Source organism: Salvia miltiorrhiza, chromosome 1 (genome assembly GCF_028751815.1).
Source record: "Salvia miltiorrhiza cultivar Shanhuang (shh) chromosome 1, IMPLAD_Smil_shh, whole genome shotgun sequence".
Classification (NCBI taxonomy): domain Eukaryota; kingdom Viridiplantae; phylum Streptophyta; class Magnoliopsida; order Lamiales; family Lamiaceae; genus Salvia; species Salvia miltiorrhiza.
Window position 1 is genome coordinate 32424471 of NC_080387.1, and position 25511 is coordinate 32449981.

General features: G+C 34.7%; 3 protein-coding genes across 3 annotated transcripts in view; 2 read left to right on the forward strand and 1 right to left on the reverse strand.

The window, feature by feature from the left end:
• Nucleotides 1-25511, reverse strand: part of LOC131020541 (uncharacterized) — a 1142091-nt gene that overhangs the window by 649427 nt on the left and 467153 nt on the right. The gene's annotated exons all lie outside the window — the stretch shown is intronic.
• LOC131020422 (fatty acyl-CoA reductase 3-like) lies at nt 695-10155 on the forward strand. The gene is made up of 10 exons (XM_057949206.1): nt 695-818; nt 958-1061; nt 2604-2803; nt 3160-3260; nt 4916-5096; nt 6353-6514; nt 8147-8228; nt 8514-8780; nt 9378-9505; nt 9959-10155. Exons 1-10 carry the CDS (start codon nt 740-742, stop codon nt 10110-10112), a joined length of 1458 nt encoding a protein of 485 aa, XP_057805189.1. The 5' UTR covers nt 695-739; the 3' UTR covers nt 10113-10155.
• On the forward strand, nt 20895-21416 carry LOC131006469 (uncharacterized). Its single transcript, XM_057933629.1, has 2 exons — nt 20895-21083; nt 21156-21416. Exons 1-2 carry the CDS (start codon nt 20895-20897, stop codon nt 21414-21416), a joined length of 450 nt encoding a protein of 149 aa, XP_057789612.1.

The window sequence follows — 25511 nt, forward strand, 5'->3', positions numbered from 1 at the left end:
TCGGCCGAGAAATGTCCTATTTTTACGACGCTTATTAATTAGTGTCCTATATTACTCTAAAAAAAATTAGCGTCCTATTTTTACAAATCCAAAAGTTTTTGTCCTAATTTTCAAATCAACATAAGTTATTGTCCTAAAAAATCTCCTGACTCCTAAATTAGCCGGTTAGAAAAAATTGTAAAACATAACAAAAACTAAAAATGCCTCAGTAACCAAATTAAAGGCCAAAGTTTATATGGAGAGATGAATTCAAATAAAAATCTATATTTTATTGTGATAACTTATAATTAATTTTATTCCTTTATTTTTATTTATTAGCAGTAATGCTTCACGTCCCCAAGGGGACACCAAGCGGTGCGACCTCCACTGTGTGAACAATGAGATCCCGAGTTCAAACCCCACTGCTTCACTATAATCAATCATTTTTTTTTTAATACGGATAATTATACTAAGGTTAATTATCCCTATTTTGGGGGTGAAATATTTTGGCTTGAAGCGGTAAAACTGTAATCCCTATTTTGGGGGTGAAAAAATGGAAATTGAAATACTTTTTACTATGCAAAAAATTAAATTAAATTGTGACCTTACATTTGTCATTGATGTGGGGTGTAGATTGATTCTTAATTCTACTCGTATATGTGATTTTTATGATAACTCAACCATATATATATATCAGTGGTTGCCAACTCCATAACTTAGATTACTACTTCATTCTTGAACTAATTTTCGGTTGTTTGTGATGGAATTGCACAACATACTTCACTTTCTTGAAAACAAAAGCATTCTTCTCACTGGTGCCACTGGCTTTCTTGCAAAGGGTAACATATGGAGTATATTTTACACACACACACACACAACTTATGCACTTTCAGTTACAAACTAACACTTACATGTGTGTGTGTGAATCTATATATATATTATATGTGTTTGTGTGTGTGTGTGTCTGTGTGCGTGCAGTTGTGATTGAGAAGATAATTAGGGTTCAACCAAATGTGAAGAAGCTATATCTTCTGCTGAGGGCCGCTGATTCTTTATCAGCTTTACATCGTTTTAATACGGAGGTTTGTTCTTCACTTATAAGTTTCATTATTCATCAAAGAGGAAAATGAAAAACCTATAATTAATTTATGGATAATTATTTTTATTCATTCTTCATGATTTGGTTTCAACTTCTGCATACTATACTTTGCAAGATTCAATATTTATTAGATAGTTAATTTGAAACATATTAATAAAAAAATTATCTTACTAATAACACTTCCAAAACTAAATAAAATTGCTAATATGCATAATCTCCATGCAAATATATCAAATATATATATATATATATATATATATATATATGTATGTGTGTGTGTATACATATAGGTGGATAGAGAGAGAATACACCAATGAGATGACTTATAGACCATATGATCATTAATTCGTTATTTCTATAGTCCATGTATATCTAAAATTTATGAAAAAATATATTTAACAAACATAGTCAAAAAAATCTACGAATAAGTCAATATAAATCTATAAACAAATCAATTATATATATATATAACACACGGACAACAGTATTAAATTAATGTGGTAAAATTTCGTCCCCTCCAGGATTCAATCCCAGTGAGAATATTGTTCGTATATTTTATTAATGTGTGTGTGTGTGTGTATATATATATATATATATATATATAGAGAGAGAGAGAGAGAGAGAAAAGTTTCATAGAGAATGTTAAATATTTAGAGAATGGAGAATGCGTGAGAAAACACTGAACAAATCAATAATTTTTATGAACAAATCAATGTACTGTGTGAATAAACATTTTGATTTGGGTTCGAATCCGGGAGGGGACAACATTTTCACCATATTTACTAGATATGTATGTTCATGAGTTATGAGAGGATCAAGTGAGAATGACCAAATGTGGTGAGAAATGAGAATGCATATGGAATGTGAGATATTTAAATCCTATGGCTAATATTTACTTGGAGGGTGAAAATTTCACTTGGGTTCGAATCCTGACAGGGACAAAAATTTCACTACAATAACTGAATAAGGCCACTATTCGTGCATTACAAGCAATTTATATTTGACTAATTCATTACTCATGAAAAATTGTTATTCTCGTGTTGGATCCCAACCCTATATATATCATGTTCGATCCATCTGATAAAATAAAATATCTTATGATTTTAAGAGTCAAAGGGTTTTTTAGGACAATAACTTAGGTTGATTTGGAAATTAGGACAATAACTTTCGGACTTGTAAAAATAGGACACTAATTAATAAGTGTTGCACCAGCAGGACATTTCTCGATCAATTATCGAATTTTCGAACTTTCCCGCATGCACCAAGCACATGACATCTTATCTGGAGCCGTAAAAATGACGTGCTTGCCACATAATCAACCCCTCCGTGCGGGTTGTCATATGCTTGGTCCGTGTGAAAAAGTCTCAAAATTCGATAATTGGCCCATAAATGTTCTGCAGGTGCAACGCTTATTAATTAGTGTCATATTTTTACAAGTCCGAAAGTTATTGTTCTAATTTCCAAATCAACTTAAGTTATTGTCCTAAAAAACCCTCTTACTCTGATTTTAATAATAATTTGACAGGTGATGGAGAAGGACTTGTTTAAGGTAGTGAGGAAGAAATATGGACCAAAACTGGATTCTCTTATCCAGGAAAAGATTACTGTATTATCCGGCGATATTACTCTTGATTGTTTGGGATTACAAAACTCATATTTGGAAGAGTTATTTGGACAAGTGGAAATTATCATCAATTTAGCTGCAACTACTAATTTTGATGAAAGGTGCATATTATTTCTTCAATTCCCATTAATATTAAAAATAGTAGAAAAGAAAAATGCTTCATGCATCGATCACTTTAAAATGTACAAGATCTTCAACAAGATGATCCAAATCAAATCTTGATTCTATATTTATAAATCTCTACACAAAGATCTTGATGTGTGTATTTTTAAACGTAAGCTTGATTTGAGTTACAATCTTCCCGGCCATTAGGGGTGAATTCATGATGGAGAGGATATAGAGTTTGGATAAGTCAAGATATCATGTGACCACAAAGCCTAATTTATTAGTAAAACTTTCTCTCTCCAATTGATAAGTTGAGAATTCGAATCGTCTATAAATTTAAATGTTTTGACAGATATGATTTTGCGCTGGGAGTAAACACGATTGGAGCGGCAAATGTTTTGAGTTTTTCGAAGAAATGCAGAAAATTGAGAATGTTCCTTCACGTATCTACTGGTTAGTATACTGTTTATTTGATACGCGCGTTTCCCATTATCAACTCCAGAAAAACTTCTTTCCACCCTAAAAAAAAAGAGCAGAAAAAGAAAAGAAAAACTAATACTTTCATGTCATTATTACAGATATATAGGATTAAATTAAATAATAGTATTGAGATTCGGACCTCTTGTATGTATGGCAATAATTTTATAAACACTAGTAGAATGTTTTATTTTAAATATAATTTTTTAACTTTATATCAAATATATAAAATGAATTATATTACTGTTTTTTTTTTCAAAGTAAGACATTTTATGTATAATGAAAAATGAAACAATATACTCGCATGACCATTTTGAAGATTCGCATGACCATTTTGAAGAAGGAAACATAATATTTGGCCACTAATTGAAAAAACACAAAATCTGGCCATTGTTTACGTTTTAGGACTTTTTTGCCTTTTTATTAGGTGAACTAGATTCGGGTCGAATTCGGGTTTGCGCACGGGTTAGATACACATGACACAATTAATTAGTACCACAAGTGCCATATACTCAGTGCTGCACGAATGGTACATTAGTGTCATTAGTGTCATACGAATGGTACTTATATGGTCATATTAGTAGCATTAATTAGTGTCATATACTTGTGTGCTGATATTATTTAGATGGGTACAGTTATACGACTATTTTGAACACTTTCTCGTAGGATTTAGATTGTCCATATAGGGTTTAGATTATCATTTATGGTTTAAATTCTCCATTTAGTGTGCTGCACGAATTGTATTTATGACCATATTAGTGTCATTAGTGCCATATACTCTCTTATGTAGTGTTGCACGAATGGTACTTATGGCTATATTAGTGACATTAGTACCATATACTTATATTTTTTTTTTCGGTTGACACATATGACACTAGTTGGCACATTAGTGCCATATGTGCCTGACCCGCACACAAACCCAAATTCGGTTCGCCCTAATTAAGGGCAAAACAGTCGCACATAATAAATGACCAGATTTTGTATTTTTTTAATTAGTGACCAAATATTGTGTTTCCTTCTTCAAAATGACTATTTCAAAATTGTAGAAATAAATACTTTTACGATAGTAATAAATAATATAATATATTGTTCTTAAATTGAATATATAATGGGGATGTAATAGGGAAATTAAACTTTGCAAACCAAGTTACTTTTATACTCCTCCCGTCCCAGCTAAAAGATCAACTTCTTTTAATATAAGATTATACTAGTGATTTAAGTGTGTTTGGTGATAAAGTGAATAAGTGATTAGATATTTCTTTGCTTATATTTATTTTATATAAGAAAATTAATCAATTTAATTAAAATGATCCAAAAAGAAATATTGATCAAATTAATTGGGACAAAATGAGTAATAAATATTAGATTAAACTATATGGAGAATAAAAATAAGATCTATATGCACAACAAAATGCATCTTTGGCAAAACGTTATGTCACTTATCATTTTATCAAGAAGATTAATGTTTCTAACACATAGTAATTTTTTTTTCTTTAAATCTCGCTACATGAAAAATATCATCGGCCAAAAAAAAATAATCGGATAGCAATTGTAAAATGAGTAGATGTGGTGTTGTAATTGAAATTAAAGATATAGAAAGGCATGGACCAATATAAGTGTGGATTTTGCAGCGTATGTGAGTGGAGAGAAGGAGGGTCTTATTTTGGAGACGCCACTGAAATTGGGTGACGTATTAGGACTGGATATCGACATGGAAAATAAAATTATCCAACAAAATCTGCAACAGTTACGCGCTGATGCAGCCACACAGAATTACACTACATCAGTGATGAGAGATTTAGGTCTTCAAAGGTTTGCTAAATTTCAATTACATATTAAGTCATTAACAAAGTAATTGACTAAACTTATATACCCTAAAAAGGTTTAAAAACTTAGTACAAATTTTTAGTGACGGACGCACACTTTCCATCATGGGGCACGCGCCCCCACAATTTCTTTTTCTAAATATATAATACTATATTCCATATTTATACATTTGTGTATATATTTATTTAAAGTATGTATATGGAGTAATAAATAAGCATAACCTTTAAACCCCAATCTCCAATTAATATATATATACTTTGGTTTGAAATGATATTTTTTGCAATGAATATTACTTCATGAGAAATAAATTTTTGATAGTGTTGATAACGAGTCAATCATTTAAATATTCCAGTCAATCAAAACTTGTAGGTTTTAATTGTAACAGACTCGAATTATTATTTAGTGGTGATTTTTTTAATGTAATTTATATTTATAGTTATTTATAATCATTCAAATATTTCAGTCAATCAAAAGAATTTTGGATTCGTCCCTGTAATCTCCAACAACTTATAAGATGTTTAAAGAGCTTATAAGTTGTCAAAATGTTTGAATAATTGAGCTTACAAGCTAGAGAGAGATTTTTTTTTCTAGAGAGAGTAAATCAAAGAGATATAAACTTGAAACATTATATGATGAAAATAACAAATTATAGTTTAATCTTGTAAAATGATTGTTGCATATAAGATTACGAAAAAATAAGTTGAGTTATTTTTTTGGGAGCTTATAAGCTCTTGGAGCTTGTGAACTTATAATGAGTACTATTTAGGGGCTTATTTAATTTGCCAAACAATTTGAAGCAGCTTATAAGTTCATAAGTTCGGCCAAACACCTCTAAGTCAGTCCATCTTAATTAATATATATGTCAAATAAAAATTTCGTATTGTGAAAATTAAAACTCCTACACTTAATCTATAAATAATTTATGATATTTGGTGAATGTGATATATGAGATTAATTATATTAATAGGCTCGAAGGATGATAAATAATCAATCCATACTTCAGTGGAAAAGTTATAATAACAAATTTTTATTTCAACCAAGCTATCTCTATATATCTTTAATACTACTATATTTCGACTTTGTGCTCAGTAATTAAGTTTTTCTTTACTTTCGATTAACTTTTGGAACTCAGCCCCAACCATATAATTTTTTTGAAAAAGGAATAAATGTGGAAACATTAAATTAATGAATTGTTTCTATGAAAAGTTGATGATTTATCTTAAATTTAATACGATTTTCAGAGCAAGGAAGTATGGGTGGCCAAATACTTACAGTTTTACAAAGGCAATGGGAGAAATGGTGTTGGGACAATTCAAAGAGAATATACCTCTTATAATTATTCGCCCTACCATCATAACAAGTACCTTCAGGGAACCTTTCCCCGGTTGGATTGAAGGGGTCAGGTAATAGCTTAGTGCCATCAATTTTGTGTTTTGGATTCTCTTATGTCATGTAATTAAATTCATCATTTTAATAATATTCAATTATAAAAATATTAAAAAATATCGACGGACAAATTTCGTCAATAAAAATGCAGACTCCGTCGGCCAACCTCCGACAAGAATAATAACGGACACACCTATCGTAAACATATGAAAATTATCGACAGACTCGGTCTGTTGGTAACGACTGACACAATGTATCCATTGAGATTCACCGACGGCAGGTATCGATACACTTTTTATCGACGTAATCTACGGTACTGTCGGACATTGGTCATCGATTTTTCGTCGGAGATCAAATTTATTGATAGATTTTTTGCCGATACCGGCAGACTACATTATTGTTGTAGTGTCCTGATTAATATTCATTGCTAAAAGTTGAAGTTTTAATACTTAGATACATATCCTAATTTGGAGTACCCAACCTTAATAAATGGTTGTATACCCAAATCAATATATGTGAGAGTTAGTTATAATGAAAATCACATTTTATCATGAGAACTGAGAATATTACACTGATGTGTAAAGTTACTACATTCACCGAAAAATTAATTATATTGAAGAAAAAGGAAAAATAATAAAATTTTTGCTCCCTTCATAACTCGAACTCAAATATTGTATTCATCCATTAAGATCATGCATCCATTGTAGATATTCATGATTCAAGGGTTGATAATAGTTTCTTGTTGTCATTTTAAGTAAGGGTTCTCATGAATTTTTGCGAAAGCAATGCTGTATTGCAGGGACGGAGCCGGGGGGGGGGGGGGGGGGGGGGGCTAGAGCCCGCTCCCAATTTTTTTTTAATTTTAAAATATATATAGATATATGTTTATACCTATTATAAAATAATTTTGTTTTATAAAAGAGTATTTGGTTATTATATTCTCTCATATATATACTTAATTTAAGGATAATTCCGTTATTTAAAACTATATAATCTATGAAATATTGTTTGTTATTATTACTATTATACTTGTCTTTTAATAAAAAATGCCTAAATGTATGAAATGCTAAAAAAAATTATAATGTATTGAAACTAATTTGTAATATATAGAAAATATATAATCTATGAACATGTTGTTTGTTATTATTATTATTATGCTTGTCTTTTAATAAAAAATGTCTTAAATATACGGAATGTCCAAAAAAAGTTTTGTGATATATTGAAACTATATAATCTATGAAAATATTGTTCGTTATTATTAGTATTATGCTCGTATTTTAATAAAAAAAAATACCTTAAATATACAGAATGCCCAAAAAAAATTTCTCGGGGGCTGCCGCCCCCGAACCCCCGTACAGTTTCAACCCCCCGAAATTAATTCCTGGCTCCGTCCCTGATGTATTGCATATATAATTATGCATCTGGTGAAATTTGCATTACATGCAATAATGTTAATGCATGTTACAATTTTGAATTCATATATACCGTTTTGTACATGTTCAACATTAAATAATTTTGTAGTTAATATTATGTCGTTATAAGAGTACTAAAATACATTTATATAATCTCTCTCCTCTCTCTCTCTCTCTATATATATATATATATATATATATAAGTTTTTTATTAATTTATTTTGGGGATACATGTAGAACCATTGATGCTTTCATAGTTGGATTTGGAACAGGCAAATTGACTTGCCACCCAGGCGATCCCCGAACTACAATAGATTTGGTGAGAAAACATTACTATATCTTTTTTTTTTAAAAAAAAAAACATTACTATATCTTTTTTTTTTAAAAAAAATTGTTACAACCAAAGAAAGAAAAAAACTCACTCACACTCTAGCTCCTAGGGTGACTCGAACCCCCGACTTATTGGTTGGAGGGGAAGCGTCTTACCAACAGACTGCGCTTCATCGTCAAAACATTACTATATCTATATATATATGTATGTATGTATAAATAAGACATTTTTATATACATGCTTGGTTCTGAAAGAAGCTTATTGAGCATGCAGATTCCAGCAGACATGGTGGTGAATGCTATAATGGTATTAATGGCATCACACGTGAATGAAACGACACATATGATTTGCCACGTGGGATCATCGTCATCAAACCCAGCGCCATATCACCTCGTTCGAGACAGCATTGTTCATTTCTTCATAGAAAATCCATGGATCGCCAAAGATGGCAAGCCTGTCGTTGTCAGAATGGGACCGCAGTTGGCTACTCGGGTTGCTTTTCGAAGATATGCGGAACTCCATTATTTGATTCCCATTAAGGTTTGTGCATAATTATATCATATGAGATAATGATTTAAATGAGTTCAGATATATATAAAATAGTCCCTTTATTTTATAAGAATGTGCATGATCATTGTTGATACGAGTTTTAATAAATGTTAGGTGAGTGTTATTAGTAGAAGAAGGGCCACACTTTTATTAGTGGAAAAAATAATTTTAAAAAAGAAAATGCACATTCTTGCGGGACATACTAAAATGGCAAAAGTATACACTCGTATGAGACATAGAGAGTATTATATGAATTTGCTATGGAACATTATAATTTTATTATAAAAATGATGAATTCTAAAAATAGAATTTTCACCAACTATAAAATTTGAATCGGCATCATAAAAAAAATCATTCAATAAAGTGAAAAATTTACCATAGATCTACACGATCTAAGAGTTGAAAATAATTCGTTTTTATACAATATACATCTAGACTTAATTATTTGAACCACCCCCAATCATATCATATTATATCATATCATTGTCTCAGCTAGAATTTATATAATTTAGCTAAATATAAATTCAATATTTTTTTTGAAAGAATATAAATTCAATATTTTAGTGCTAACTAATCGATCCGTTTCAGATTCTAGGTGTTGTAAATGCTGCAAGTTGGCGATACTTTGATACAACCTATCTCGATCTTTCTAGAAAGGCCGAGTTCGTGATGCGGTTGGTCGATCTATTTAGCCCTTATTTCTTCCTCAACAGAGTGTAAGTTTATCAAGCAAACTTTTACTTGCAATATATTAATCAAATCGAATTATTAGAATATATCATATCCTTATTTATTTAAAAAGTGGGGTAGTTATAACTACAAATTCTAATTCTGTATATGAATTAAAAATATTGCCTTTAAATATACAAAGTTTCATTTTCTTTTATTTTTAAATTTTATATATATGGCTTAAACGGTTGATGTACTAAATATTGTTATTGGATGTATGGGTCTTCAGCTAGTCAGATGACATTAATTTGCTACTTTAACAAGCCACGATGACATTAATTAAATGAAAATTGCAAATCTTATGAAAATCGAAACACTTGAAAGTTTGTGGATTTAGATGTAATTACCCTAAATAATACAATCTTTTCTTTTCATTGAAAAAGTTGGTTTTGCAAATATAAATAACTTTTATGTAATAAATTATGTGAATATATATGCAGATTCAACGACGCGAACGCTGAGAAATTGAGAAGCGCGGCAAAGGAGCATATGGAAAATGAGATATTCAACTTCAATCCCAAAAGCATAAATTGGGATGATTATCTCAAGCAGACTCACATTCCTGGCGTCGTCAAATATGTTTTTAGACGTTGATCTCCACAAATATCGTTATTAAATTATAATACTTGTATTAAATTGGGTGGAATATAATCATTTGAATATGAATACAATATTTTAATTTATTTCATACTATTTTCTTTACTTTTTATTTTTCAAAATTTGCACTTAATTTTACACTCGTCTCTGGTTCCGTGCCCATCGAAGAGTAAGCAATCGAGATTCGAGAAGATATATAAGAAGAAAATATTCAGCCCATTATCTCTATTTTCGGTCTAATTTAAAATGGGTTTACATAGTTCGGTTAAATTCCAATAATAATAATAATAATAATAATAATAATAATAATAATAATGACAAATAGCATCAAAATTCATGAAGTTTGGTGCGATTCTTGTTTTTCCCTTTACCTTAAAATCTCGCGTATAAATCCATGACCGTTACTCCGATTTGTAATTTTCTCATAATGACGTTTTTCGGCTATTAATTAGATAACGTGTCACATACGTGTCACACTTATGCTGAGTAGATTAATTAAGGGCCAAACGTCGTCGTTTTGCATCTGAATTAAATAACCCTGTGCTGCTCGCCGCCGCCAAGAACGAGATCGATGAGCTACCCCACTGCAGATCCCTTAAGACATTTGAGGAATGGGATTCTTCCTCATTTGCAAGCCTCATGAGCAGCAATCTCACTGGCTATCCGGAGATTTATCAGTTAGATTAATATTACTGGCAGCGGAAAACTTTTCTTTTGAAATAACCGGTGTGATTAAACAAGTTGTCAAGGTTTATATTCCACTTTGCTATTAATCAGTTTCAGTTGATAAAACTTTTGTGCACAGATAAGGAAAGTAAATACTGAAAGCGATAAACAACAAAGGGATTTCTACGTGGTTCGGAAAACACTTCCTATATCCACGGTCAGTTGATCAGACTGACAACTTCACTGGGCTTGTGCTTACGGGTGCACAACAAACCTAAACAATCGAAGATCCAATCTTCAGTACCAACAGACTGGGTTGGATTTCTCACTCTTAGCTTCACAGAGACAAAACTATGCATTTCCGCAAAAACTAAGATCTCTTGGAGTCAGAACACTGGTCTAAACTCCTTACAATTCAAACTCTCAATTCGGTCGGTTGAAAAGAGGTTTGAAATCACTTGACAACCCTTCTGAGTGGGATCTAGTTCAGTTAGAACAAGGTCAAAGCGAAATTGTTCTTGCGAACAACCTGCTCTGATACCAATTTGTTAGGTCCCTTGGGGTCTCGAATAGGTGTATGGAGGGGGGGGGAATACACCTATAGGCTATTTTTCAAACGAAAACAAACTGACACAACCTTTTTCAGTTAAAAGAGTTTAGCAAGACTTAGCTTGGCGACTGATACTGAATACTCTTCAGTAAGGAGTTATCAATTAAGTAAAAGACTTTAACTGATACACGTTAGACTTCAGTTGAGTTTGTAAAACAGAGGAGTAATATGAATCTCACTGACTATCCGAAGATTTATCAGTTCGACTAATATTACTGGCAGCGGAAAACTTTTCTTTCGAAGTAGCCTTTGTGATTAAACAAGTTGTCAAGATTTATGTTTCACTTTGCTATTAATCAGTTTCAGTTGATAAAACGTTTGTGCACAGATAAGAAAGATAAATACTGAAAGTGATAAATAACAAGGGGATTTTTACATGGTTCGAAAAACACTTCCTACATCCACGGTCAGTTGATCAGACTGACAACTTCATTGGGCTTGTACTTACGGGTGCACAGCAGACCTAAACAACCGAAGATCCAATCTTCAGTACCAACACACTAGGTTGGATTTCTCACTCTTAGTTTCACTGAGACAAAACTATGCCTTTCCGCAAAGACTAAGATCTCTTGGAGTTAGAACACTGGTCTGAACTCCTCTCGACTCAAACTCTCGATTCGGTCGGTTGAAAAGAGGTTCGAACACTTGCCAACTAGATTACAAAGAACAAGTTCTCTATAATCAGTTATACCTAGGCTTTGGATATACAATATTTGCCTAAGTTCTAAGAGAATGTATATAATCAGCAGTGACTGATTTTTGGCTTTGTGATTCTCTTCTTCGATTCAAACTTTGAAATGGCTTTGAATTGCTGAGTAATGAATTCGGCAGTGTTTCAGCTTGTGTAGTTGAATCGGTGAAGATTGAAGTGATCCTCGAGCTCTATTTATAGGAGAGGTCTTGAATAGATCCGTTGGCTGAAATGGTTTTCAAGAATTCATCCGTTGGAGATAGATTTGAACTTTGCTGAGGCTTCAATCTTCGAGGTTCCTTTGTTTGGTGAGAACGGCTACTTTGAGATCAGGAGATACGACGTCTCTGAAAAGGTAATCACCAAAAAGGAAGGCTCTGCAGAGAAATGACGATCCTTGAAATCTCTGCATTTAATGTGGCTGTACTTCTGGAGTGCGTGACTTCCTTTAAGCTTTGGAGCTTCAGTCCGAGGAAGAATGTTTAACTGATACTTGACTTTGGTATCAGTCCACTGAATCTACGTGGCTCGCATTAAGTAATCAGTCGTAACTGATTCTTGGACTGGTTAGTCAAATATCAGTATTTGACAGTGCCTTTCATCGTTACATCAGTCGACAACTTCAGTCTTCAGTCCTCCGGCTTCAGTCTTCAGTCTTCAGAACAACAACTAAACTAGAAAAAGAACTCTAACAGTTGAGTTCTAGCAGTTCTAGTCTATTACAAGTAAAACCTAAGGATTTTGCTATCATCAAACTAGGATTAAGATATTTCATTAAGTTCCCAACACAATTAACAAACTTTAAATAATTATTTCTCACTCACCGAAAATTGATTTTGAGTAAATAAATATACTATGATCATCTACTCAAACATAGATTGATGCTATGGCATTTAATTCTACTAAATTAATTATCTTCGTTACTCAAAAATTGGTCAATCTCAAAATCAATTCCAATAGTCTCATACATGAGTGCAAATAATCAAAAACATATGTAGGGAGAAGTTTTGTTCTCAAGAGAGACATTAAGATAGGTGATTTGCAATCTTGAACCACATTAGTTAATACTATCAGATGTACCAGTAGATTGGTAGAATTTGATGGCTTTGAACCATTTCTCGTTCGTGTATTCCGACGAATTGGTAGAACTTGTATTTGTAAGTAAATTTGTTATACGATGAAGAAGATTAATAAAATGTTGTTTCGAATTTGTATTATTTCAAATCTATGTTATTTCAAAATTTTGTCGTGTCAGCACCTGAAATGAATGGTACGAATACTTCATTTCGCATCATTCGTCCCAAAATATATATATCGCGATAGCTCTTTGAGATGAATGGTACAAATTTGTCATTTTGTAAGGTACAAAGGTTTGATCGCACCAAGTGTTGGCACGTATGGTGCAAAATGACATATTTGTACCATTCGTCCCAAGGGATATCGTGTCAAATATTGGGATGTGATAACACTCACTTTTTTTATCGTTTTTAATGTTATTAAGATGTCAATTTTGTAGGAAATTTAATTTATGATAATTGTTTTGTGTTTAAATTGGTTTATCTTGTGAAATATGATATTTGCTCAAACTTTTATGAAATCTACATACATAAATATTGAGGCTGAATTATCTAAATGAAAGTTGTAAATCATCTCGACAAGTTCGTGAGCGCAAACGAATCACAAATTAAACTACAAGATCAGAACTAGTATTACAAATACAGAAATACCAAAGAATACTAAAGGATTTTATTTATCACATCACACTTTACAAGTTACAACTTTCTACCTCTACCACATCCCTACTACACCATCTGTTAACAAAACAAAGGGCAAATGCAAAGAAAGAAAATAAATGGGGAAGGGACGTGCGTGAGTAATGCAAGAGCAGCTACAACAGCAGCTCCATCCCTTCTCTACAGCTGGAGCAGATTCAACCATACCAAAAGAAGTACACCTAGGGAGTCAATCAACCACCCTATGACAGCCATCCCCTCAGCCAACCGCCACCTTTACCACTTTCGATCCCTCCTTCCATCCATGCCTTAGTCCATCAACAACCAAAGGGAACAGAGACTTCATTCATTGCTCTGCCAAAAACTTCAAGAGGTAGTAAGCATTCTTTAACTCTCTCCAATTCATGATTCTAAATTCCACCAATATTAATACAAAGAACAACAACCTTGATTGTTTCAGTTATTCCCCCATTTAATACTTCAACGACAGCCAACCAACAAATAATTCAAGGCACTTTATTTCTATCTCAGTTTACTACCTCCAGTTACATGTTTCACACAGAACCAATGTTCATTACTTAGAAATGCATCATTTGAGAGAATCATGAATGACTTAATCAACGTAGTTTCAAAATCAGCAAGCTTGAGCTAATACTCAAGGCAAGAATAAAGGTCATACCCTCGAAGTAGAATAGCAACATGAACCAAAACTAGCACCCTTTTTACCCTCGTGTGTATCAATCATAGACATACCATACTTCATCAAGAGGATCGATTTTAGTTAGTAGAATGGGTTGGAGATTTATTCAGTTGGGCCTTGCATTATTATCATTATTTAAGACCAATTTTTAAATTCATTCACTTCGAACATTTTCTTTGGACCGATTTTGTGGAGCTGGGCTGTTATTATTATTACTATTTGAGCCAAGATGTATTATATTACTTGGGCCTTTCTATTATTTTTATGTAGGCTGCAGATTTATATAGTAGTGAACTGCCATGATTTATTTAATTCAGGCCCACTTTTACTTATTTAATTATTGGACTACTTTATATTGGGCCTTTTAATTATTTGAGCCGATATTATTATTTTCTTAATTTCATATCTATTTAAGCCAGATTAATGAGCAGTATTGATTAAGCGATTAATTAGACTCAACTGCTTCTATGTTACGACCGGCCTTAACTAAGGATAGCTAATCCGGGAAATCGTGACTAGGGAAGGGATTTAAGAAGTGGGGTTAGAAATGGCACATTCGACTCATTCATAACTCGGTTATAGACATTGATATCTAGCATTAATTCTTGAAATAAAATTTAAGACATTGAAAGACTGACGCATATAATTAAAAAGGATACTCAATGAACCCGAGTAAGCGTTAGATATTTCTTGAAGAGTAATTGGCATAGATAGAGATTTGACTAAAACATAATCAGTGTTTGCAGCGGAAGACATAACTGAGATACATGTATGCAGACATATATCCTTTCTGAGCCTAATTTAAGTTCGACAAAAGCTCCACTCAGCAACACTTCATCGTCCATCACAGCTCAACCTGCACACTCATAAACATATGCAGGGCTAAGTACAAAAGTACTTAGTGGACAATTGTCAAAACTAAAATATAAGCCTAACATTTTATTAACGAACCACAACATCATATAAGAGACATGAGCCTTCTTTCAAATCCTTTGTTTACTAAACATTTCCAAATTCATAAATAGCGTGAGTGCATTCTTCATCAACGAAAGTCCTATTAATAAGCATCGTGTCGTGAGAAAGGTCTTCCTCAACGAACACATGCATCGCGCCGTGAGGGAGGCCTCCCTCAGCGGACACGACATCGTACTGTTGAGGGAGGCCTCCCCCAACAGACGCTAGCATCGTACCGTTGAGGGAGGCCTCCCTCAACGGACGTTTGACCGGCCAACCCTCTCATTGACTCACAGTCGCGTTGTGTACATAAATTCTAGCATGAGAGCTATCCGCTCAGGATTCAAACTCATTGGCATCATCACATAGGCATCAATAACAAACATAAAGCATTCAAGTATAAAAAAAAAAACATAAATAACTTAAGCGTATCAACTCGTAACTCATTAAAGCGTAAATCACTTTAGCGTAACAAAGCGTAAATTAATAAAGCGTAAAGTATTTAGGCGCAAATAAGCATAAATAGCAAAGTGTAAATTATTTAAACGAAATAAAGCATAAATCATTTAGAAATCTAATTTGCATTTTTGAAGCATAAAAACTTTGATAGTTCTCCTATAGCATTTTATTTTGCGCGTAAGAAATGCCCACCTGATAACAAAGATTTGTTAAGGCGCTGTGATTCCTTGTATAGCTCTCACTCTCGCGCTTGACCTTTATTACGAGAAAATAAAATAAGACATTGACTCGAGAGAAATTCTCAATTAATGAGAATGCGTAATTTAACTATGCATGAGTCTTATTCAAGTAATTATTATTCTAAAATAATAATCCGATAAATTCTATTACTAGTCCAGGCTTCAGGTTTAAAACTCGTCTTATGAAATCAGATTAATAATTTTAATTAATATGCTCATGTTAGGATATTCTAACCCGCTTCCTAATCAAATAAACCTCGTGCTTAATAATCTATAAAAGAAATAGCCACGTCTAATTAATCAAATAATAAGTCTTGAACTAGTCTTAATCAGGCTTAAATAATTATAAACGGCAGCCATGAATCTGGCCCACAAAACTGGTCCTCTTAGAAATATAAAACAAACTAAGACCAGCCCAACTGAAGCTCAATTTAGATGGCCCAAAAAGAGGCCCAACTTCTTTCTTCTCTTAATTCACGGTTCCAAATCCCTCTCTTTCAATTCTCAATATCAAGCCCAACTTTCCCCCCCACCTTTCTTTTTCAGAAAACTCCACCGCCGCCGTTGAAGGACCGGCGAGCGGTCGGTTCTAGCGTTCATCTCCGGCGAAGCAGGCCTGTTGCCGCCTCTGAGGTTGACGCTGTCCCCTTCGACTCCAATCTCTCTCACTGAAACTCACCATGAAATCGAGCCCTAGCTTCCTTTTGAACTCAGATGGGACGCCGCCGCCACGGCCCCTCTCCGGCGAGACTGGCGTCCCGACTGTTAGCGCCGCCAGCACACCTTCACCCCTAACTCCATTCCTATCTCTTTCCGTTCACCCCTCGCAAACTCTCACTCTTTTCCCCAAATCAGAATTGAGCCCTAACTCTCATTTTGGTTTAGGCGAATTCGCAGCCGCCCCTGCTAAAGGATCGGCGTGCGGCTGTCCTCTCATTCTCTTTTCTGAATCGAGATCGAGACTCTCCTCGACTCCGACTGAACCTGTAGGTCGTGTCTACCACTGCCGTTCGCACCTCGACCCTCCTCTCTTTAGCTCGTCGTTGTTCCACTGCTGCGGCTCCAAAATCGGCGAGTCAGCATTCAGACGTCGTCGCCCCCTTCACTGGAGAATCGCCGTCGTCGCATTCTAGCGATGGGCGCCTTCGTCGGCTTTCCTCGTTGCTAAATGGAGTAGCGCAGCCCGCATTCACCCCCACCTCAAGAAGCTAAGTTCAAACCTAAGACTACATAGATAGGAATTGTCATCGCATAAAGGTCGAGTATGTTGCTATGTTATAGGAGATTCTCATGGCTTTGGTGTTCTATTGGTTTAACAAAGTTCGTGTTTTTTCCTCATATTCTATGCATTTTCTTATAACTGGACGTAAGCATGATGGGAATGAAACGTGTAACATGGGAGAAAACATATTGATGGAGAAAATACCTTGAATGTTCTTGTGTTTTTGGTTGGTTGCTCTGGAGTTCAATGGATAGAAACTGAAATAAATTGCTTATTTGCTTAACAATTGCTTATGAAGGAAATGGAGGGATTTAAGCCTAGGCTTACCTCTGGCAGCACAAATGAATCTCCCTTTTCTTTCGATTGCCGATGCGCCAAGGAAGAAAATGAGGGGAGTGCTAGCTGAAAATGAGATTATAAGGGAAGGAGTTGATGGTTGATTGATGAGGGATAGGGATGGCCTTTGGTGGCTGCATACTTGAGTGTCTAAAAAGGTGGGACAGTAGAGGTGGCTGAATGACCTTTTAGGTGTACCTTGGCATGGGTTGATGCATGTGGAGGGGATGTTAGTGTAGTGGAGGGATGGGAGCTGAAGTTGCAGCTGTCCTTAGACACCACGTCCCTTCCCCCCTTTTCTTCTCTCTTTGTCTTTTCCCTTTTTTTTTTCACTACTAGATAGATTGTAGGAGTAAAAGTTGTAAATTGTAATGAATGTGATGATACTAAAATCCTTCTATTATTCTCGTATTTGTATAACTAATCTCCGGCTTAGCTCTATCGCGCATCTCATAATAATAATAAATTAAATCCTCATATTTAATTCGCTCTAAAGTCGGAATAAATCCACGACTTGGTACAATAATAAATAGAAATAATATTTCCATTACATTTAAATAAATAACTTGACCCGCGAAATTAATAATAATAACTCTCCTTCTAATGATAGATAATTCAAAATCTTGAGCTGAATTCATCAAATCATAATCGTTGGATTATCAAAACTGTAGATGCAATAATTAAATATTGCATTATCTAATCTTTAATCATTAACAAAGAGCGGGTTATTACATTCTAATTACGGATTAATTTATTATTTGGATTATTAGCTATGTACTTTTAGTTGAATAAATAGAGCAAGACCCATTTAATTAGTAAGGGTGTTAGAACACCCTAAAATGAGCTAGCGGATTAATTATAGTTATTTATCTTATCTCATGAGACGAGCCTTAATTAGTTTATTTTATTTATTTAATCCAATAGCTAGGACTAATAATAGAATTTTCGGATTATTATTTTAGAATAATAATTCTTGAATAATTATTTGAGAATTTTACATGAGCCGATGTCTTATTTTATATTCTCGTCAAGGTCAAGCCCGAGAGTAAGTGTTAGTATAGGAGCTACTGCACCGAAGCAAAAATTGCTATCAGGTGAGCTTACTTTCATATATATCAAATGACATTTAATGTTATATTTGAGCAAGTTATTCTTTTCAAAAGCAATTGAATTGAAATATTTTAAGTATTATCTTTGCCATAAATGTTTTAATTTAGTGTATGATCTATATCTGTATTGGCTTTACCAATTTGATAATCGAATTTGGATCCCGAGTGGATAGCTATCCTGCTGGTATTAGTGTACACAGTGACCGTGAGCCATCGAGCGGGTTGGCCGGTCAAGTGTCCTCCGACACACAGTCCCATATATGATTGAATCTCAAAAGACTTAGTCTGATCAGACGAATTTTAAAAATCACAAATGAATTTAATAAGCTTGAACCTCTTAGCTAAAAACTCATTTGTTGTATTGTATGTGATGACATGACAATTTACAATTTTTATAAATGATCCGACGAACGGGATTTCTTGTCGTAGTATTATAAATGAACTCTTGGGATACATGTCTTCATACATGTAGTCATATTTTGTTATTTCGCTGTGTACTCTTAAGTATTATGTCTTTTTAGCTAAGTCGGATTCATCCGAACTTACAAGTTTATTGGGTCTATATGACAAAACATCAGTTATCTTATGGATTTTCTTCTTTGACAATTATTTGAATTCTATCATTCATTATTTGTTCACTCTTTTTCTATCCCCGCTTCTAATATCCCTCCCTTAGTCATAGTTTCCCGACTTAACTATCCTTAGCTAAGTTCGGCTGTGACATCATTTCTCCTCGATTTTATCTCTCAAACAAATATTTTCTCTCTATTAAAAAATTATCTCTCTAGCTTATAAGTTCAATTATCCAAACACTTTAACAACCTATAAGCACTTGAGAAACTACATCTTTTAAGCTCTTGCAACATCTTATAAGCTATTGAAGGTTACAAGCTCTTTACAATAAGCTTAGTCAAACACCCTCATAAATTATTAGAACTTAAATTTAAGTCTATTAATATTAATCTATTCCATTAAATGATTAATATTGCACTATCTATCATTATTCATATTACGAATATCTGACAGCTTTAATTTATTAACATATTATCCAAGAGTTTAAAATGCTCTAACATTATTATTGTACTTGGAATAAATTTCAACTGGTTGGGTTTATAATACAATATCGCTTCAAATCTGGAACTCATAGATCTCACAGAGATCTGGCGACAATGTTGCAGTGGTGGAGTTCCTCGGATTTTGGAAAGTAAAATGGCGACGACGACGTTCAAGTGAATCTGATGATTATATATGTTGTCGGCAACAACGAAAAGGTAGTCGTCGACGAGAGAGAGATAGAGTGAGAGAAGTGTCGACAATTTAGGGTTTGAGAGAGAGACAATGTGAAAGACAAAATGTGAGAAAAAAGTAAGATTGTGGATTTTTGTGCATACACTTTAAGGGTAATTTTTGTCCACAATACTTTTTTTTTGTTCGAAAAATAAAACTTTATTAAAAGGTGGTAGGCATCAGAAATGCCTACATCAACTACACAAGACCTTCGAGATATGTTTAGAACACCATTAAAATACTTAAATTTAGCTACAATTATTAAAATAAGGGTTAAGGTACAGATACCCCCCTAAACATGACCCCCCTAGAACGTATACCCCCCAGACTCGGTCAAGGCGCGTTGACCTCCCTGAACTCCTGAAACAATGGTGCAAATAAACCCGTCCGTTAAATGGAATTTAAACGCCGTTTTTTTTTTTTTTTTTTTTTTAGGGTTAAGTATCAGATTAGCCCCTATGGTGGAGGCCCCTATGGCATTGAACCCCTTATGGCAAGGGGTGTATCAAATAAGCCCCTATGGTGGATAAAATCAAACAATGTAACCCCTAACCCTAACGTTGCACTAACTCCGTTTTCTTCATTTTTTTTTGTTTTTTTTATTCCTGCGGGGCCCACCAGCTAACTAATTGAAATCCTCCTTCATATTTGGGGATTTTTGGATTTGAAGAACCCTAACCTAAGTTGCGTTTCTTCAAATCAGAGTCTTCGCGCAGTAAGTATTGCGAAATTAACCTAGGGATTCACTCTGTTATTCCATTTCGATATTTCCCATGAGTTTCAATTCAGTATCCGGTGGTTGTGGGTCGGGATCTTCGCGCGGTGGACGCCAGTTTCAAGACCTTCAAAATCCAAGGTTTTGTGAGTGCCACACTGATGGAAAAAGGACGAGAGCTGTGATAATGACCTCATGGACCGACGAAAATCCTGGTAGGAGATTTTATAGGTGCCGGAATTGGAAGGTATGCTTCAGATTTTATAGTTGTGTATTTGTTGAAGGTTTAGCTTGTAAATCTGGTAATTTCTTGTTTTAGACGAAGAATTGTGGTTTGTTTGATTGGATTGACGAACCAATGACTGAAAGAGCTAAAGACATTATCAACGAGTTGAAGATCATGAAGAATAAAGAGAGCTCAAGCTCGGAACCGATGGATGTGGAGATGGAATTTGCCAAGATCTGGAATGTCATTCAAATGCTCAAAGAAGATTCTATCAATAATATGAAGAAAACTAGATTAGTTACTGCAATGTTGATTGTTTCTTGGATGTGTATGGCTTGTTATGCACTAGTTTAGTTTAGTTTACTATCATATGTAAATCTGCAAATTCGAAATGAAGTGAATTATTTTTGTGGAACTTGTGATTGGTATTTGCAAGGATCATTGCATATTATCTGTTCATTTGTGTGTGAAGGATCATTGGTATCATTGGTATCATCTGTTCATCCTGTCATAGCATAATGCAACAATGATCACCATTTCATAATTGTGAAAGCTAGACAGTTAAAAACAGTAAGAGATGTAGCAATCAACACCATTCCATAATTCTTAAATTGTCAAAAAAACACCATCTGTTACAAGCATCATATGAGCATATATTCTGACTTCAAGTTGTTCCATCAACCAAAAAAACAGTATAAAATGCATAAATTCACAGCACCTATGACATCCAAAAAAAGAAGTTTTAAGTCTTCATCAACCAAACAGGAAAATGAACCTAACATCCTCCAAAATGATTGCTTCAACTAGTAGTAGTAGAACCTACAGTTGAAGCAACATTTTTGCCTCTAGGGGATCTTCGGAGGACAACTTGTTCATCTTCATGTTTGCCTTTGCCTTGAGGCGCCTTAAATGGTTTGGAGGCCACCTTCCTAAGCTTGCTCTGCTCTCCCACAGTTTCCCCTTGTTTTCTCTTTTCCTTTCTCAACTGACTCTTATCTGGAATTGCAAATCTTGTGTTTGGTTCTGGATCCAAAGATCTACCCTCATCTATGACCACAGATTGTGACATCCCGGGCTGTTTGATTGTATTGAACATATTAGGCATAGTATTTACATTTCTAAATTAATAGGCAAATGAAGAAGATATTGTGCAATCTTACATTGAGAATGGTTCTTCCACTGTCAGGATTGATGTACAATCCTATGCCTTTAGATCTTCTTTTTTCCTTCAATTTTGAAGGCACAGATGAAGAAGATCCTTGTGTACCCTGGGTCATCTGAAAAGCATTCAACAACACATAAAATAATTTGCAAAGTATTTACATTTCTAAATTAATGAAAGTAACCATACCTGACTTGGTCTTTGAGGGCAATGACCTTTTTTGTGACTTGCACTCTTGCAAATACTGCACCTTTGAACCTGACCTATCCTTGAAAGCTTGCTGCCTTTTTTGGACTCATTTGGAGCTCTTACTCTCAATTTCTTTGGCCTGCCAATCTTCTTTTCAACAGGAGGAGGCTCCACTCCATCACTCTCTTTCACCTTCCAAAACTTGCATCCTGGAACAGGCTTTATAGAATGTGAATAGCTTCTCTGAAAGGTGGACTTATGGTACCAGCTGGACATCACACTAAGAGGTTCCAATTTCGAGTAGAACAAAGCAGCAAGGGCATGACAGCATGGAACACCTGTCAATTGCCACATCCTACAGGTGCATTTTTTGCTATCCAAAGAAACAGTGTGTTTATCTTCATACTCCCCAATCTCATACCCATCTTCCCCATTCCAGATCACATTACATGTCATAGCATCAGATTTGGCATCCTCAAACAATTTCATAGATGCAGGAGACCAGTCAGACTTCCAACCATTCACACTACATCTCCTATCTCTAATCCTAGTCATAGCTAGCACCCTAATATCCTCTAGCATACTAATAATGGGCTTGTGTCTAGCTTCAATAATACTAGAATTGAAAGACTCAGAGATGTTGTTATCTACCATGTGAATGCAGCATCTTACACTCTGGTATGCCCTGCACCAATTTTGGGGTGGGTATTGGAGGAGATCAATAGCAGCTTGTTTCTTGATCATACTGATCTTTGATAGGTTCAACTTGTACTCTTCCTCAAATGAACTCCATGCAGCCAGCCAAAACCTCTTCTTCAATTCCTCACCTCTCCATTTCTTACTCCAGTTAGCATAGATGTGTCTAGCACACCATCTATGCTCAGCTTGTGGAATCTGATCTTTGACTGCCTCCATTAACCCCTGTATTTATATTTCATAATTAAATCAGAGTTACATTTTTCAAAGACATAAAACTGTTGCATATATCAAAGCATTTACTAACCTTCTGCATGTCTGACATAATAGTGATCCTTGAGCCATCACCAAGCTCCAGCTCGCACTTCAACCAACCAAGAAACCAATTCCAATTATGTTTGTTCTCTTTATTGACCACTGCCCAAGCTATTGGAATAATACCATCATTGGCATCTTTGCCAACAGCTGTTAAGAGTACACCAAATGTAACCCCCTTAAGATGACATCCATCTAAAGAAATCAGAGGCTTACAACCCCCCAGCCAGTTCTTCTTACATGCATCAAAACAAACAAACAGTCTCTTGAACACTCTCCTCCTATTTGCTAACTCATCCCTACTTAACTGCAGTTCCATCTTTGTTCCCGGGTTTGTCTCCTTCACTTTCTCAATATACCCACACAACATATTGAATTCTTCTCTATAACTGCCCTTCAGCTTTGTCAGTATGAGCCTCTTAGCCCTTTTGCATTTAATCAAGCTAACATGAACCTTCAAATTTTGTTTCACTTGCCCCTGCATATCCCTAGAAGAAAACTTGGGATTTCTATACAATGCCTCCTTGAAATAGTTGGCAAGGTATGCTTGAGATGCACCAGACACCTCCCTCTGCCTTGAGCAGGTATGTTAGGCAATCAAAGTCTTAATAACCAACCCTTCTGCCTCCCCATCTTTTGAAGCAAACATTACAAAAGGACAAGTCTTCTCACTAATGCAGATGACCCTAATTCTCTTAGGTTCATTTTTTACAAACTTAAGTTTGTACCCAAAATTCACAGCATAGGTATTGATAGCCTCCCTACATTCCTTTGCCCCTGCAAAGGTGAGGCCTAACTCAAATTTACCCTGCTCCCCAAGTTCTGTTGAATCCAAAACAGGACCTTCCTCAACCAACTCATCATCACCATCTGACTGGACATCACTATATAAGCTAGAGTCTGTATCTGAGTCAACAGCAACACCTATGTCATCATCATCCTCATCTTCAGTACCCAAAACTTCATAATGGTCAGCACCCTCACCTACTATCAGTCCCTCCTCAGCATGTGCATCCTCTATCTCAGTGTCAACCTGTGCATCCTCTAGCCCAATGTCAACCTGTGCATCCTCTATCTCAGTGTCTATTGTGTTAGGATTATCATCAGCCTGGCCCAAACTAACATCCTTTATCCCAGTGTCTAATATGTTAGGATTATCATCAGTCTCTTGGATAGCATCAACCTTAGCCAAACTAGCATCCTCTACCCCAGTAGCTACATCCTTAGGATTATCCTCACCATCAGTGGCAATCCTCAAACCATGAACATCTTCTAAATCACCCCTGTCAACTTCCTCCTCAAACATACGTAAAGGTGTAATTTCAGGCATGGGATCCATTTCATGGTCAGCAAACAATGAGATCTCTTCTCGACCAAGACAATCAAAGTAGTCAAACACTTTCTTACAGTGATTGGAGTCCCTAAGGAGGATTAATCCTTTTTCTAAAGGTTCATCTTCATCAAAGGCATAAACTGTCTTAGGTTTACTACCATAGCAATTACTAAATTCCTCAATAATCCGTTCATATGTCATTTTATCATATTCTTCTTCTATTTCTGAAGAGTTGAAGCCATTATAAAACATATTCCCATGCCCATCATCCTTCACCCATATACCAATGTAATTAAAAACGAAAACCAACATGCTGCATCACAGAGAGCAAGAAAACGCAAACAATTTCAATTTCAATACTTTATACACAAATTACTTCGAGATGAATCAACATTCAAAACCCTTGCATGCACTACTAAATACTACTGACGACATTCAAAAACCGAGAAAAAAAAGGGATCAAAACCTACCTTAATCGCGTTTCGATCAATCCCACTCCAATAGCTTATCTTCTTCTATCAATGGCGACTGCAACCAAGGTGAAACTTGTTTGGATTTTTCGAATGAGAATTGATGAAGAAAGTAATTGTTGAGCGTCGATTCATATGTCTTCTGTTAAAAACACCCGCCCAAATATTGCTGGTGGGCCCCGCAGGAATAAAAAAAACAAAAAAAAATGAAGAAAACGGAGTTAGTGCAACGTTAGGGTTAGGGGTTACATTGTTTGATTTTATCCACCATAGGGGCTTATTTG